Genomic DNA, 15,061 nt, shown 5'->3' with positions numbered 1-15,061 from the left:
AAATTTTCATGAGTTTTTGCTGATGATTTATTTTATTAGTTCAGATTTTAAATTCTTAATATATATTTCTTGAATTTATTAAATTTGACTTGGAAATTCTTCTCCATGTAATTGAAGTAAGATCCTACAAGCCCAACAAAAATATCGTTTCATGCTTCCATGAGTTCATCAAACTAGACTTGTATTATATGATTATATTAAGAGGATAAAGTTATTGTAATAGTTTGATGAACTCATGAAATCTGAAATCAGAAATCATGTGCTTCTTGGATAACTATATATGCACTTTTACAAGATGGACAATGATCGATAATTTGATGTATCATTTTCTGCCCCAAAAAACCAACACAACGAATTTTTTTTTTTTTTCCCCAACAAATGAAGCAACACTTCATTAAGATAAAAATAATAAGAACAGTACAACTAAAGCCCAAGAATAGATTACAGTACAACACACAACACAGACAATATGGACAAGAAAAAAAAACGGCCAACTCCAGGAACAACATTATGACCAGAAGCCTCCATGTCGGTCGCCATCGACACAAGAGGACCACAACACCGCCCAAACAGGTAGCAGATCAAATTGGTCAATCCATCCAAAGGTACAGGGTGGAATCGGTGAAGTAGTGATAGTGATTGAAGAGGAATGTATATATGTCCGTGGAATCGGTGGTACTTAAAACCATGTACAGACATGGATTGCGGATCAAAGATAGAGATAAAAGGTTCAGAAGATGGAGAAGAAGAGAGAGAATATATGAGAGTGGAAGAGTGGAGGAAGGGTGGATAATGATGAAAATTAAGCAACAGAGGGAGGTTGGCTGTCATGGAGAAGATAAAGCAGATGGACCAAGACAAGACAAAAGAAACAACGAGAAATAAAACAACACTGGTGCATGTAGATTAGGCAGGTTGATCAAATACCTTATCATGGTAATGGCTAGCTAGTACTCCAAGTCTCCAAATTAGTAATTTGTAGGCTCACATCTTGTTAAATGATATTGTTTCCTAACTTAAACTCCTTTTCATTTAATTTGATAAGGAAAAGTACTTAAAGTTTGGCAACTCGATCGATCCTCTTCTACTTCCAATAGCTCACCATCTATGCAAGTCTCCTAACCTAACAATGATTTCTAATCAAAGTAGAAGATTAATGTTTCAAAACCATTTTGTAAATGCTTTAGTTTCTCAATTTCCTCTTGACAACATCGTATTAGCGAGCGCGTTAGAGATGTGGGTGTTCGACCTGGTCTTGTTGCCCCTGACCTTGTGGGTGTTCTCTAGTGTGCTAACTCTTGCAAACCGAGATTCTTTCTCTGCTACTAGCACATCTCTCTCTTCTTCTAAATTCATTTTATCTTCTCTTAATTCTCTAAGGGCTTCCTCCTTTCTCTTTAGTTCAGTGATATAATCTCCTTTTCTCTCTTCTTCCGAACTGAGTTTGTCTTCCCCTAGTTTTCTAAGTTAGTGACTTTAACTGTGACGTGTATTGTGACATGAATTGTCACTTCAAATTACACAATATGAATTCATTGTTCATGTCACAGTTCATGTATAGTACATGTCACAATTCATGTCATGTCATAGTACGTCGCTGACCATGTGACTTTTCAAACCCCAATGTGTCAGCTTCATATATTAAAGAAAGCAAAGCTTTCATTCTATGATCGATTGAAACACGGCAAGTGCTTGGACATGGATTCTATGATCAAAATCGAAGAGAAAGACTTGGACATGGATTTGTTTTCCTGATTGGAGGTAAGGATTGGATTTGAAGAACTGAAGGATGAAAGGGAAGGTGCGGTTATCAAGCTTGAGGGGAGGAGAGTGTGGTTGGGGGGGGGGGGGAGCTCTTTACCAACGGAAGAAACACATACGGTTGGCTAACCACAACATCTTGTGATGACACTTTTTCCTTATTGACGGTGGCTATGGTTGGGCTAATAAGATGTTGTGGAGTTTGTCAAAATTTCCTCTGCCACATACAATTGCCTAACCACAACATCTTCTTCACCTCATTGATGGTGGATATGGTTGGGCTGTGGCAGAGGTGAAGGAGAGTAGAAGTTGTTTTGGTTGTGGGAGAAGAATGGAGGGATTGATATGAAAAATGATAAAATTGGAATGAAAATTTTGACAAATATATTAAAATGACTTGATTCAACATTATTTTTAAAATGTTGTGGATTATTTTAATATGGAGAAATTTGGGTGATTAATTTAACATTAGGAGTTCTAAGATGAGTTTGTTTTTTTTTATTATTTATCCTATTAGGAGCAGTTTCACAATTTTTATCCAAATGGAAATTTTGTATGAGATAAAAGAAGGGTCTTTCTAAATGTACCCAACAAGATAGGCTTAACTCAAGACATCTTTGTGTCGAATAGAGAAACACCTCGACCTAGCGCTCTGCTAGGGTTTGTGGAGCGGCGAGTCTTCCTGCTCCGTCGCGTCCTATACCTACTTCTTTCATGGAGAAAACTTTAGGCTTCGGCCTCTTCATGCTCGTTTTCGTTGGATTCGGAGGCGGGTTGTATTTTACGGGAAGCATGGACGTTGCTGGGGCTGCGTCAGTGAGCCAACAAATGGCTGAGATGCCATGGGAGGCTGGCGGCGATTGCGAGGAGGTGTGGGATCCGGGTTGTTGCCACGATGTTGATGCGGGGATCGATATGTGGTTGCGTATGGTGGATCGTCTCTGGCCGGACCGTCGGTGTATGAAACGGGCGTATTCGATCTATGGGTCGGCGAATGGTGGTGCAGGCGACCTCTTCTGGCCGGTCGTCTCCCACTCGTGTGGAGGCATGGTGGAAATTCGGTGCGTCACCGGCGGCCGGGCCGATGGTCAAGATGCGTTGGGTGAGTGCAGACGTCCCAGTGGGCCTTGGACTAAAGTTAAGGATTTGGGCTTGGGTTGGAATGGGAGGACAATTGCCGGCCTGGTGGCCCAATCCCATGAGTTTGTGGTCGTTGATCCCATCTCGTCTGTTATCGACGTCAGAAGGACCCGGATCTGGGATCCGGGGGGAATCTGCCAAGAGTTCCGGATCTGGGATCCAAGAGGGAGTTGGGTTTGGGCTGCGTCCTTTTATTTTTATTGGACTGTTGCTCATTGGTTACCATGGTTTAAGGATCCGATGCGTCACTGGTATTGGATTCGAGACCCAAGTCTTTGGTATCTGTTCGTGAAAGATCGTCTGCCAACATGGCCATGTTCTGACACCCTTGGCCGGCTTCGATCTTTAGGTGGGAGAGTGCCTTCATTCCGGGGCCAAGTTGCTAACCACATACGGTTGGCTAACCACAACATCTTGTGATGACACTTTTTCCTTATTGACGGTGGCTATGGTTGGGCTAATAAGATGTTGTGGAGTTTGTCAAAATTTCCTCTGCCACATACAATTGCCTAACCACAACATCTTCTTCACCTCATTGATGGTGGATATGGTTGGGCTGTGGCAGAGGTGAAGGAGAGTAGAAGTTGTTTTGGTTGTGGGAGAAGAATGGAGGGATTGATATGAAAAATGATAAAATTGGAATGAAAATTTTGACAAATATATTAAAATGACTTGATTCAACATTATTTTTAAAATGTTGTGGATTATTTTAATATGGAGAAATTTGGGTGATTAATTTAACATTAGGAGTTCTAAGATGAGTTTGTTTTTTTTTATTATTTATCCTATTAGGAGCAGTTTCACAATTTTTATCCAAATGGAAATTTTGTATGAGATAAAAGAAGGGTCTTTCTAAATGTACCCAACAAGATAGGCTTAACTCAAGACATCTTTGTGTCGAATAGAGAAACACCTCGACCTAGCGCTCTGCTAGGGTTTGTGGAGCGGCGAGTCTTCCTGCTCCGTCGCGTCCTATACCTACTTCTTTCATGGAGAAAACTTTAGGCTTCGGCCTCTTCATGCTCGTTTTCGTTGGATTCGGAGGCGGGTTGTATTTTACGGGAAGCATGGACGTTGCTGGGGCTGCGTCAGTGAGCCAACAAATGGCTGAGATGCCATGGGAGGCTGGCGGCGATTGCGAGGAGGTGTGGGATCCGGGTTGTTGCCACGATGTTGATGCGGGGATCGATATGTGGTTGCGTATGGTGGATCGTCTCTGGCCGGACCGTCGGTGTATGAAACGGGCGTATTCGATCTATGGGTCGGCGAATGGTGGTGCAGGCGACCTCTTCTGGCCGGTCGTCTCCCACTCGTGTGGAGGCATGGTGGAAATTCGGTGCGTCACCGGCGGCCGGGCCGATGGTCAAGATGCGTTGGGTGAGTGCAGACGTCCCAGTGGGCCTTGGACTAAAGTTAAGGATTTGGGCTTGGGTTGGAATGGGAGGACAATTGCCGGCCTGGTGGCCCAATCCCATGAGTTTGTGGTCGTTGATCCCATCTCGTCTGTTATCGACGTCAGAAGGACCCGGATCTGGGATCCGGGGGGAATCTGCCAAGAGTTCCGGATCTGGGATCCAAGAGGGAGTTGGGTTTGGGCTGCGTCCTTTTATTTTTATTGGACTGTTGCTCATTGGTTACCATGGTTTAAGGATCCGATGCGTCACTGGTATTGGATTCGAGACCCAAGTCTTTGGTATCTGTTCGTGAAAGATCGTCTGCCAACATGGCCATGTTCTGACACCCTTGGCCGGCTTCGATCTTTAGGTGGGAGAGTGCCTTCATTCCGGGGCCAAGTTGCTTTTTATCAAATTGTGCGTTGGAGTTCGATGGGTAGTCAAACCACCGACTACTCAAATCACTACACGGCTGCAATCCGTAGTGTAAAATCAGCGCTGCGTTTCGACGCTGCTGCTCTTGCATTTTTACTTCTTTGTATTTCTGATGCAATTTTTGCATCTTTTCCTTCCGCATTGTTTATTTTTTATGCCTATTGGCTTGGTATCGTTGTAATATTTCATTTTCAATAAAGGGCTGACCTCATTTTACTCAAAAAAATGTACCCAACAAATATGTAAATAGACCCAGCAAAATTTTTACACCCAGTAAAATTACAAAATTTCTATCTACACCCGGCAGGCTTTCCAATTATGCCATTTTCTTAATTAAACCCAGCAAAATGCTCACAGCAGTTCCATACTTCAATTGCATTGCTCACAGAAGTAGTCACTCCTATAAGCCCTTTCTCTGTAGTTTTTCTTCCTTAATACCAATAAAATTATAAAGTTAAAGCAACATTAGTAATAATCATGTACAGCTTTTCACTTACCTCACATTCCACCTTATCACCCTTTTCAATCAAATTGAGATTTCTAGTTTCACCAAAGGCTGTTCAGATCCACTCTTCTTCAATTCCTCCTGCTTAAGCTCATCTTCATTCATGGAATCACCATCAGCACCCGCATTGGGTTCGCTATCAATAGCCATATATGGATTACTGCACCATTCTTCATTTTGTCTGTCAACTTAGACTTAGCTACTTGGCTCTTAGGCCTCAATGCCGACTGGGTGTACCTCATCAACGGCTTTTCAATCACAGTCACTTCTCCTTCCACCTTATGACCATTTTCATTCAAATCGGGTTTTCTTCTTCAAGCATTTGTGGGGAAGGGATGAAGATTGTTGGGTACAAATATAGGGGTAAAAGTGAAAATTATATGACTATTATTGTCATTACATACGAGGATATAAATATATTTTCATGCAAAATTGATTTGCTGGGTACATTTAGAAACTCCCTAAAAGAAAAGTGGAAATTTTGTATTTCAATTTGGTCCGTCATCAGTACGTCATAATTAACCAATAACTATTTGTACAAATAGGCTTAGACTATGCTGGGATGTCATCAAAAAAAAACTATGCTGCGATGCGTTCAAACTTTAAATGTAAAGCACGTTTTCATTTCTTCACTTTGAAAAGGGGAGACTCCTGTTATTATTCAGGATGTTCTCTATTATTATCATTGTTTCTCTGTAGCACGGGGTTCAAGTTTTATGTCCCCCCCCCCCCGGTTGCAAAATTCTACTTTTAATATAATAAATGGAACCGGGCGTGGGGCTGACTAGGCTGGGTTCTAAACCCCTTTAAAAAAAAAAAAAAAAAAGAGAAAATCTTTAAAAAAAAAAAAAGAAATAATGTTTTAAGTTTGTCAGTTTCTAATTTCAAAAAAAAAAAAAATTGTCAATTTCTTTATTCCTAGTCCACCCGTTGAGGTTGGCTGGTCAAGACTATTCACTGCCTTTTGCCTTTCATTTTCACATTTTTTCTTGACCAGTCAGATACTATTCACAAAAAGTCACTTTGGGTCACTTTCTGGGTCAATTTCTTGACCTGCCAACTGACATTTGGTGACTTTTTGTAACAGTATCTGACTGGTTAAGAAAAATGATGGAAATGAAAGGCAAAAAGCAGTGAATAGTCTTTACTAGCCAACTTCAACGGGTGAACTTGCTCTTCTGATAGGTGATTTTGATTGCTTGGCATCCACGCGCGTCCAGTAACAGCCAGCTAGAATTTACTTGATTACAAAGTTTCCCCATTTCTCCGTTTCCTATAGGGATATGGATTCCTAGTTTCCTATTCTCTTATAACACTCATTTCTCGCATAATCAAACCTACAATTTAACCATTCACTCTTCACAAACAGAGCAAAGAAAAAAAGAGGAGAAATCAATCTTCGTTTCAAATAAAGAAGAGAGAGAGAAAAAGAGGATGGGCGCTGAAGAGGAAGGCAGAACAGAGCTTGTGTTCAGGGCACAAGTGGATCAGAGGAAACAAGATCGGCAAAGGAGGCTTCGGCTCTGTGTTTGTTGCTTCAAGAGACCCTACATCCATATCGACCATATGCCTGAGGCCATGGCGGTAAAATCGGCCAAGATGAGAGACTCAGAGTCTATTCAATACGAGCTTCAGGTTTATAGGGACTTGAACAATCATGGTGGTCGTTGCCCCTTCATTATTGAGCATTATGGCGAAGAGGTAACATGGAGTGATGAGGGTGAAGAGGTTTACAACTTGGCGTTGGAAGTTGCATGGGGAAGTCTTGCAAGGCTGATAAAGGTTTTCGGTCGTGGTTGCCGGAATCCGATGTGCGGTGGTATACCTGATTACATGTGACCTTCTTGAAGGGATTAGACACATCCACAAGTGTGGTTATGTCCACTGTGACTTGAAGCCACAGAATATTCTTGTTGTGGAAAATGAAGATGATAATGTCTATAGGTTGGTGGCCAAAGTGGCTGATTTGGGGTTGGCTAAGAAGAAGGATGAGGTTCAAGAAAGGTGGAGAGGCACACCTATGTACTTGTCTCCGGAGACTATACTCTATAATGAACAAGAGGAGCCAAGTGATATTTGGGCCTTGGGGTGCATTATTCTTGAGATGCTCACCGGAGAGTGCCCTCGAAACCATTTTTACTATCATAAGAGTAACACCCTCTATGTTGTTGATGGAATGGTGCCTAAAATCCCGGATACAATCTCAAGTCTTGCAAGGGATTTCCTAGGTTGTTGCCTAGCTGAGGAAGGGTCCACTGCCGAAGAGATTCTGTCTCATCCCTTTGTAGCAGATGGTGTTAGTTACTGATCAGTCTATAGTTTGTGCAATTTTTGATTCTGTCATTTGTAATTCTTGATGGATGATGTTTTGTAAGAGTCAAAACAAAGTTGTACATAAGCTTTTGCTTAATTGATGGCTAAATATGTCTCTCAGTTCCTATGCTCATTTTCCTTCTTATCAAGTCGAGTTGAACAATAAACTTGCCAATTGTCCCTGCACTATGAAAATGAAACTGGCACAAATAGCAGCACTAAATTCTTCTCCACTAGTCAATGGCATACCCTTTTCTCCTCAGATAATATATGGAGCTGCCAAAAAAGTGCCCTAACTGAATCTTAAATACAACAATGGATTAATTATAAAAGCAGAGTCAGTTAACCTCCATAAAGCTGCAGATAACGGTAGAGAGAGAAAAAAAATAGAAAGAGAAAAGCTAAGCTTGTTGTAGACCATTAGATGTAATAATATCCACGTGTCGCCATCTCCTTCTAAGCTTAGGTAGGTTAGGAGAGAACTTGGCTCAGGAGATGATCCTCTCCCTAAGAAGTAAAAACTACCCTGTGCCAAAATGTTCAGATGTTGAGTTGTTGACACCAGAAAATTTCAAGCGATGAAAACCAAGGAGCTTTCTTGTGTGCTTTTCTCTTCCTCTAAGAAGAGGGGTCCAAGCTAAAAGAACTTCATCGAGCAAGTTGTAGTTCAATTTCTAGGACACAGATTCAAAAAACCAGTGCAAAGTTAATAGAAAAACTGCGAAAGGAGCAAGTGACAGTAGTCACAGTACTAACTCAAATTCAGATTATATATAGCCATTCACCATAACTGAGAGCTAAAGATTAAAAACTCTCTGACAATAAACATGAAAGTATATTTTGATAGAGGAATTCCACCCACGAAAAAGTTCGATGAACAGTAGTTTCCAAATCATTGAAACAATGAGGGCAAAGTTGCATTAGCAGATATATCGACAAGGAAAGATGAACTGATTGACTAAAGCTTTTTGGGATCCTTTTCTTTCTTTCTTTCTTTTGCTCTCTAAAACTAAATATGTACTTCAATGAAACGTAGTCTATGGTATTTTCAATGAGAAACATACTGGTAGGGACTAGGGAGAACTAACCTTTCCCAACAAGAACACAATGCAAATGAAGAAGTTTATATCAGTTTTGATGAATCCTTATTTGGCTTACCACGTACTTTGGTAATCATTGTTCTTCAGTGAAGATGTGCAGAGTTCAGATGGTGGATCTAACTCTTTATGCAACTGAACCACCTCTTGGCATAATTACTGTGATTTCATCACCAATGTGGTTTTCAAGCTTATGGACAGTCTCTCAGTTATTGAATGACGAAGACAGTCTCTTGCACAGCTCCTGAAGAATCACCTAGAGGATGTGTGGTCGCCAGAGAAGAGGACTCGACTGTGTGATTTTACTAGTGAAAACGCCATCGGAGGAGGAGCTGAGAGTGAGTGAGAGTCTGAGAGGGTGAGGCGCGAAATTACTGGAATATGGGCTTAAATCCACATTGTGCTCCAAGACCTGAAAACTAAAGGGCTCTTGACCATTTACCCAATTTGGGCCCAATAAATGCCCACTTACTACATTAAAAGATTTGTGTGCCCACTTACCCAATTTAAATGTAAACAGACAAGTTTGCCCTTTAAATAATTAAAAAGTCATTGGAGACCTCGCCGGACTCCGGTCACTGGTCGCGCGGACTCCGGTCACCAGCCGCGTCCGGTCTCCGGCTGTAATATCCCAGAAATTTGTTATTATTTTCTGAAGATTTTCCAGAAATTTATTCAATGATTGTTAGGACGACTTCATGGTTTGGAAATGGAGTGGAATTATTGTCAGACGAATTTTTATTCGAAGCACAAAGTTTTAGGAGGGTCACGAAGTTTGACTTTTTATACATTGGATTTCTTAAAAACTTTCTTCAGGAAAGTCATAGAGCGCGTCGATACGAGTTCGTGGATATGTGGAATGTGGTAATCGGAGTTCGTATGAAGAAGTTATGGTTGTGGGAAAAAGTTTCAATTTTAGTATAAATTGGATTTTTCCAGAAAATATTTCATAAGTTCCAATTTTCCTTTTTTGGAAATCTCTTTCTCTCTCTTCTCTCTCGGCTGAAACCCTCACTATCAGAGTTTTTCGACAGACCCGACCCGTACCCGGCCGATCCAACCCAGCTTTTCCGGTGACCTCCAGCGACCCCATGCCATGAAACCGGCACAGACCTGCTCACCTCCTCCTTCCGGTCCTCCCCTCAGTGGTGGCTTGCATGGATTCTCCCCCACGAAGGCGAATCGCGGCGGCGAAGGCAGACTCAATCAGAACTCTCTCCCCCGGCGACTGCATGGCTTCAAACCAGTCATGTTCGTCTCGTGGGAGCTTCCTCTTTCGATCCATGGTGGTGGTTATGGACGATTTTCATCTGAAAATAGTCAACTCAAAGTGAATAGTGATTTTCAGCTTGTGGGATTGATCGGCAACGATCTAGGCCGAGTTGGCTCAAACCCCAGGTATTAAAGTTGATCCTTGATGTATGAACTCCATTTTGGACGGTTGGATTGTTGTGGCTTTGAGTTTGGCCAGCGGCGGTGTGCCACCTCTTGTGGCTGCGCTTGGCGGTGTTTCCGGCCATGTCACGGACAGTTTTTGGTTCTATAAACGATTTACTCGTCGATACGAGCATTTCGATATATAATACATAATTTTTGGAGATCGTATGAAATTGTTAGGATTTTATCCGTTTTCGATCATCTCAGTTTTTGATCTGTGAGGATCCAGCCTTTCGATCGACTTGTAGTTTTATCATATCAATTGTAGAAGTATTCCGGAGACTTTGGGTGGTCCCGGATGAAATTCGGGTTGTAGTTCGATTGGGGGATTTGGACTTTAATCACTTTGTGATTCGAGTACTGAGATGTGACCATATGTGATTAGGTACTTCACGATGTATTCTTGGACGGATATTTTGTGGGTGTGTTATCTATGTTCTGTATAGAAAACGCAGTGGGATTCAGAGGTGAGTAATCTCATAATGTTCATTTACGAACGAAGTTTCCTTTATTGTTTTGAGAGTTGTTTAGTTAACTGGAAACTATAGTTGGTATTAGTAGCATTCCTGAGAGAATGATTACGTGTGTGTGTATATATATATATAAGTTTGCTCAGGTGCGGATATCCGCACCAAAGAAAAAGGTGCGGATTTCCAGTTTTGACCCACTTTCCGATCATATTTTTACATCTTAGCCGTTCAGTTTTTAGATCCTAATGTATAGATCATCTCTGCTAAATTTCAGCCAATTTGATGATCGTTAAGGCATCTAAAATTGCAATTTACACGAACGAACCGAATCTGTCGAACCGGAACCGTTCGTGTTAATTGTTGTAAATTGCAGTTTTGAATGCCTTAACGGTCATCAATTTGGCTGAAATTTTGCAGAGATGATCTATACATTATGACCTAAAAACTGAACGGCTAAGATGTGAAAATGTGATCGGAAAGTGGGTCAAAACCGAAAATCCACACCTAAGCAAAAAGTGCGGACGTCCGCACCGGAGAAGCGCTGTATATATATATATATATATATATATATATATATATATATATATGATTGTGTTCATATTATTATTTGAATGCGACTTTTCGCGAAACAATATTTTGGAAATGATGATTTCTATTGTTTTGAAAAGTATTGAGATTGGTGTAACATTTTGGGTCCAGTGCGACTCGCTTAATGTTTTGATCTTTGTCACAGATGGTGGTGATCGAGATTGAGTCATAGATGGTGACTGGGATTAGGTCACAGATTATGATCATAATCGGAGTAACATTTTTAAGTCCAACGCGACTTCTTTAAAATGTTTTGATCGGTGGAGATCGAGCTCTGAAGACCAGATGGGTCTGAAAATCAGATGTCACAGATGGTGACAAAGGTATGTTATTGGGAACCAAGCCTTGGCCGGGTGATTGGTTACGATCAGTTAGAGCTCTAGTCTGTCTGCCAGAGGTACTTCATGGGGGTAACTGCGGGTTACCGAAGACTCATGAGTACTTGTTTTAAAAGAGACTCTTGAGAATAGTCTTTCTTTTATTGTGCATGAGGGACTTTGACTTTCATATTTGAATTGTTGAGATTTTAGTAAATATGATTTGTCAAGGAGTGGCACGTGTTTTCTTTGGAGAAAAAGTTGTTGAGTTTTGAAAAAGAAAACAATGCGTGAGTTGCTTGCATTTGTGGTTTCCTCAAGTAGATTTGAGTGGATTTATCGCGATTTGTGTGCGTTGTTTCCTCAAGTAAATTTGAATGGATTTATCGCGATTTGTGTGAGTTGTTTCCTCAAGTTGATTTGAGTGGATTTATCGAGGATTGTGTGATTTTGTAATTCACTTTCGAGCGTGAAAATGATTTTAGACATTACTTGATGTGATTTTGTTTTGAACTAAGATCATGAAGTTGAATGCTGATTCGTTTGAGCATATAGATTTTGTCACGAATGGACTTACTAATGTATGTTATTGAATGGTGAGAAATTAATATATAGTTGATGTTGTGATATATGCTTATTGACTGTTAGGTTGAGAGGACTTGAGCATGTGTTATGTTCCCCTTTTTGAGTTTACTCATACAAGCTTGCAAAAGCTTACTGGGTTTGTGTTTGCAACCCGGTGCACTATTCCATGATGCAGGGGTTTATTCTATAGGTTAGGGTGAGCGTGGTTGAAGCCGTAGAATTTCCTTGCTGTTGCAGTAGTAGGTTTACTACCTAATTTTAGTACACACTTGTTAGTCTTTCACTGTGTAATGAGAGTAGTGTGTGCAGTTACTTATTGAAATTATGTTTCAGTTTAATTTGTAAACTTTGCTTAATGTAATATGTGACTCTAAAGAACAAGTCTGTATTTACATTGTGGGTTTGGGACATCGCTTGGTTGCCTTGTTTAAAGGAAAAATTTTCACAGCTATTTAGTATTGGTGTCTGAACCATCTCGCCTGGTGCTTGGTATTGATTTATTTGTATTACTTTTTGTGTTTGAAATTCGGGGCGTGGCAGTTGGGTATCAGAGCGTAAGGTGACATATTTTTTGATAATCAGTACTACTCGAGTGATGACCCGTCTACAGCGGTTCCCCATGTGATACTCTTAGGTACTGGTATAATCATTGGGTATGTCGTAGTGTGGTGTTGATTAGGGCGTAAGTCCATAGAACTATATGGTTGCTCTGTAGGTTCGTAGTGGAACTTATATAGCTTCTTTGAGTTGCAGTCTTTTGAGGAATGGGAACCTCTGGATTGAACTCTGGTTTAGTTATTGAGGATTGATTTCACGGAAATGATATCCTTTGTACGGTTGTAGTTGAATTGTTATTGGGTCACGGTGTTTGACCTATGCTTGTATCTAGCGTTGGTACAAGTATTTAACCAAATAGTAGTTGTGCCTTCCTAAGTTGGATCGTTGCATATTCTGGATTGGAAGGTACCCGCCAATGGATGGTTACTTGGTGTTATAAAGTGGCGTCTTAGTAGGGCATTTTATTCGGCATATTGTTATGTGTTTAGAGTGACTCTGATGTATCTAAGCAGATCTTTGAGTACGGTTTATGTTCTTAGTGTGATACTGAGAATACCTTGTGATGACTTTATATTCACTAGCTGATGGACTATCAAAGATACAGAGCTATGGGTGGAGGCAAGTTTCCCCCTCAGGAGGAGCTCTATCGAGAAGATGTGGTGGAAGGACCGCTTGTGGTGCATCCTGTTCAGCCTGTTGTTGAAGCATTCGATGCTACTCGCCTATTTTGGCTGACTATGGAAGTTACTAGACTGGGGGCAGTCGCATTTCATGGTGGTACATATTACATGTTAGCCGAATGTTGGATTGAGAACAAGGAGACCTACTTTAAGATGATCATCTGTACCGACATTGAGAAGAGGATAATAGCTACGTTTCTTCTTCAGGAAGAGGCAGGACAGTGGTGGAATTTTGTGTTGAGGACAAGGGATGTGGCCACCTTGCCCTGGAGATGCTTTGTGGGACTCTTTCAAGATAAGTATTTTTTGGCTTCTGCTAGGGAGCAGTTGGGGATCGACTTTATCTCGTTAGTTCAAGGAACTATGAGTGTCGGAGACTATGAGGCTTCATTTTCACAACTGTATTGGTTTGTCTGGCCGATGGATGCAGAAAAGTTGGTTCGCAGGTTCGAGTAGGGACTGAACTATGAGATTAGGGAAATGGTGACTATCATTCAGCTGCCTACTATGGCACTAATATTGGATAGGGCTATGGCAATCGAGCGGGAACTCTAGGCTTCTCGAAGGGAGATGACAGCTATGGGAGATTCCCGAGGAAAAGGAAAGGTAGTTACGGAATGCAGTAGTGCGCCAGGTACTCAGAGTGGGTCCTGGAAAAGACAGAAGACTTGTCAGCAGGTTCTTGTTGGTGTATCCACTGAACCTATTTGGAAGGCACCTGTTGGGCAGGTAGCGCACATGAAATGTTTTAATTGTAATGATGGGTCATTTGGCTAGCAAGTGTGTGAAGCCGAAGTACAGGAAATGCTTTAGTGTGGGCAAGATGGACACTTTGCCAGAATGTGTATCCAACCTCTGGGTGTGAGACAGGAGACTCACCAGCAAGCACCAGCTTGGGTAGCAGATGCACCTGTTAGGGTTGCACCTATTGGGCAGGTGACATCCCTGAGGTGTTGCAATTTCAATGAGACAGACCGTGCTATTAGATTTTGCAGGAAGCCGAGGAATTTGGCATGCTACACATGTGGCCAGGAAGGGCATTTCTCCAGAGATTGTACCCAGATACGGGGTAGTGTACATGGGAATCAGCAGGGACAGTAGCTTTCGGGGCATGTCTGAGTGGATGCTAATTTTAGCAAAGTGTAGAGAATAGAGGTGCCTTATCAGCCTTAAGACTTTTCTTACTAAGTCAAAGTGTGATAGCGGAGAACCTAATCCCTTTATGTGTGTTGTGACAGGCTATGCCTGATGTCTATAGTTAGACTTTTGCGTGTGACTTCCTTTTGTGAAGTGCTGTTATATGTCATATGTTGCATGATGCATTTTTCATTGTTGTAACAGATGAGGTCTTTTACAACTTTGTTTGTATGTGCAATACCATGTGACAATTGATGAGTAATTAGGCCGAGGCTGGATCTCATCTTGTTATGTTCGAAGATAGTTGGACACTTGTTGCATTGTGATGTTTGCTCTATTGTTGTTATGGTAGAGGTTGCTATGTAGTTTTGTTGTATGGAATGCTTGTTGTGTTTTTGTAAATAGTGAATGTGGCAAAACCTTGAGTTAATCGATTGATTTGAAATGAAGATGTCATTTCAAATTTTGCAATGAGAGTGTTGCAATTATTGGTATATCGATGCAGATACTGTGAGGACAGGACTCTGAACTCTTAGGTAGTTGTGCATAGTGCTGTAGTTTTGCAGCATTGTTGTTGCATTTGTACAGGATTGAAACTGGCGAGATGTTTAGATTTCCACCAAGTGGAGTAGAATTACGATATT

General features: G+C 41.2%; 1 protein-coding gene across 1 annotated transcript; it reads left to right on the top strand.

The window, feature by feature from the left end:
- Positions 1-6,669: 6,669 nt before the first annotated feature.
- Positions 6,670-7,543, top strand: LOC133744311 (mitogen-activated protein kinase kinase kinase 18-like). Its single transcript, XM_062172443.1, has 2 exons — positions 6,670-7,017; positions 7,133-7,543. The coding sequence occupies exons 1-2, from the start codon at positions 6,670-6,672 to the stop codon at positions 7,541-7,543; spliced, it is 759 nt and encodes a 252-aa protein (XP_062028427.1).
- The last annotated feature ends 7,518 nt before the right edge of the window (positions 7,544-15,061 follow it).

This window comes from Rosa rugosa, chromosome 4, assembly GCF_958449725.1.
Source record: "Rosa rugosa chromosome 4, drRosRugo1.1, whole genome shotgun sequence".
In the NCBI taxonomy this organism is placed as follows: Eukaryota; Viridiplantae; Streptophyta; class Magnoliopsida; order Rosales; family Rosaceae; genus Rosa; species Rosa rugosa.
Note: the sequence above shows the minus strand (reverse complement) of the source record. Positions and strands in the feature narration are given on the sequence as shown.

Excerpts from the sequence above, each read along its gene's own strand:
- LOC133744311 (XM_062172443.1), top strand. The coding sequence starts at position 6,670 with ATGGGCGCTGAAGAGGAAGGCAGAACAGAGCTTGTGTTCAGGGCACAA. Across the intron at positions 7,018-7,132 it reads GTCTTGCAAGGCTGATAAAG|CCACAGAATATTCTTGTTGT; the intron begins GTTTTCGGTCGT and ends TGTGACTTGAAG.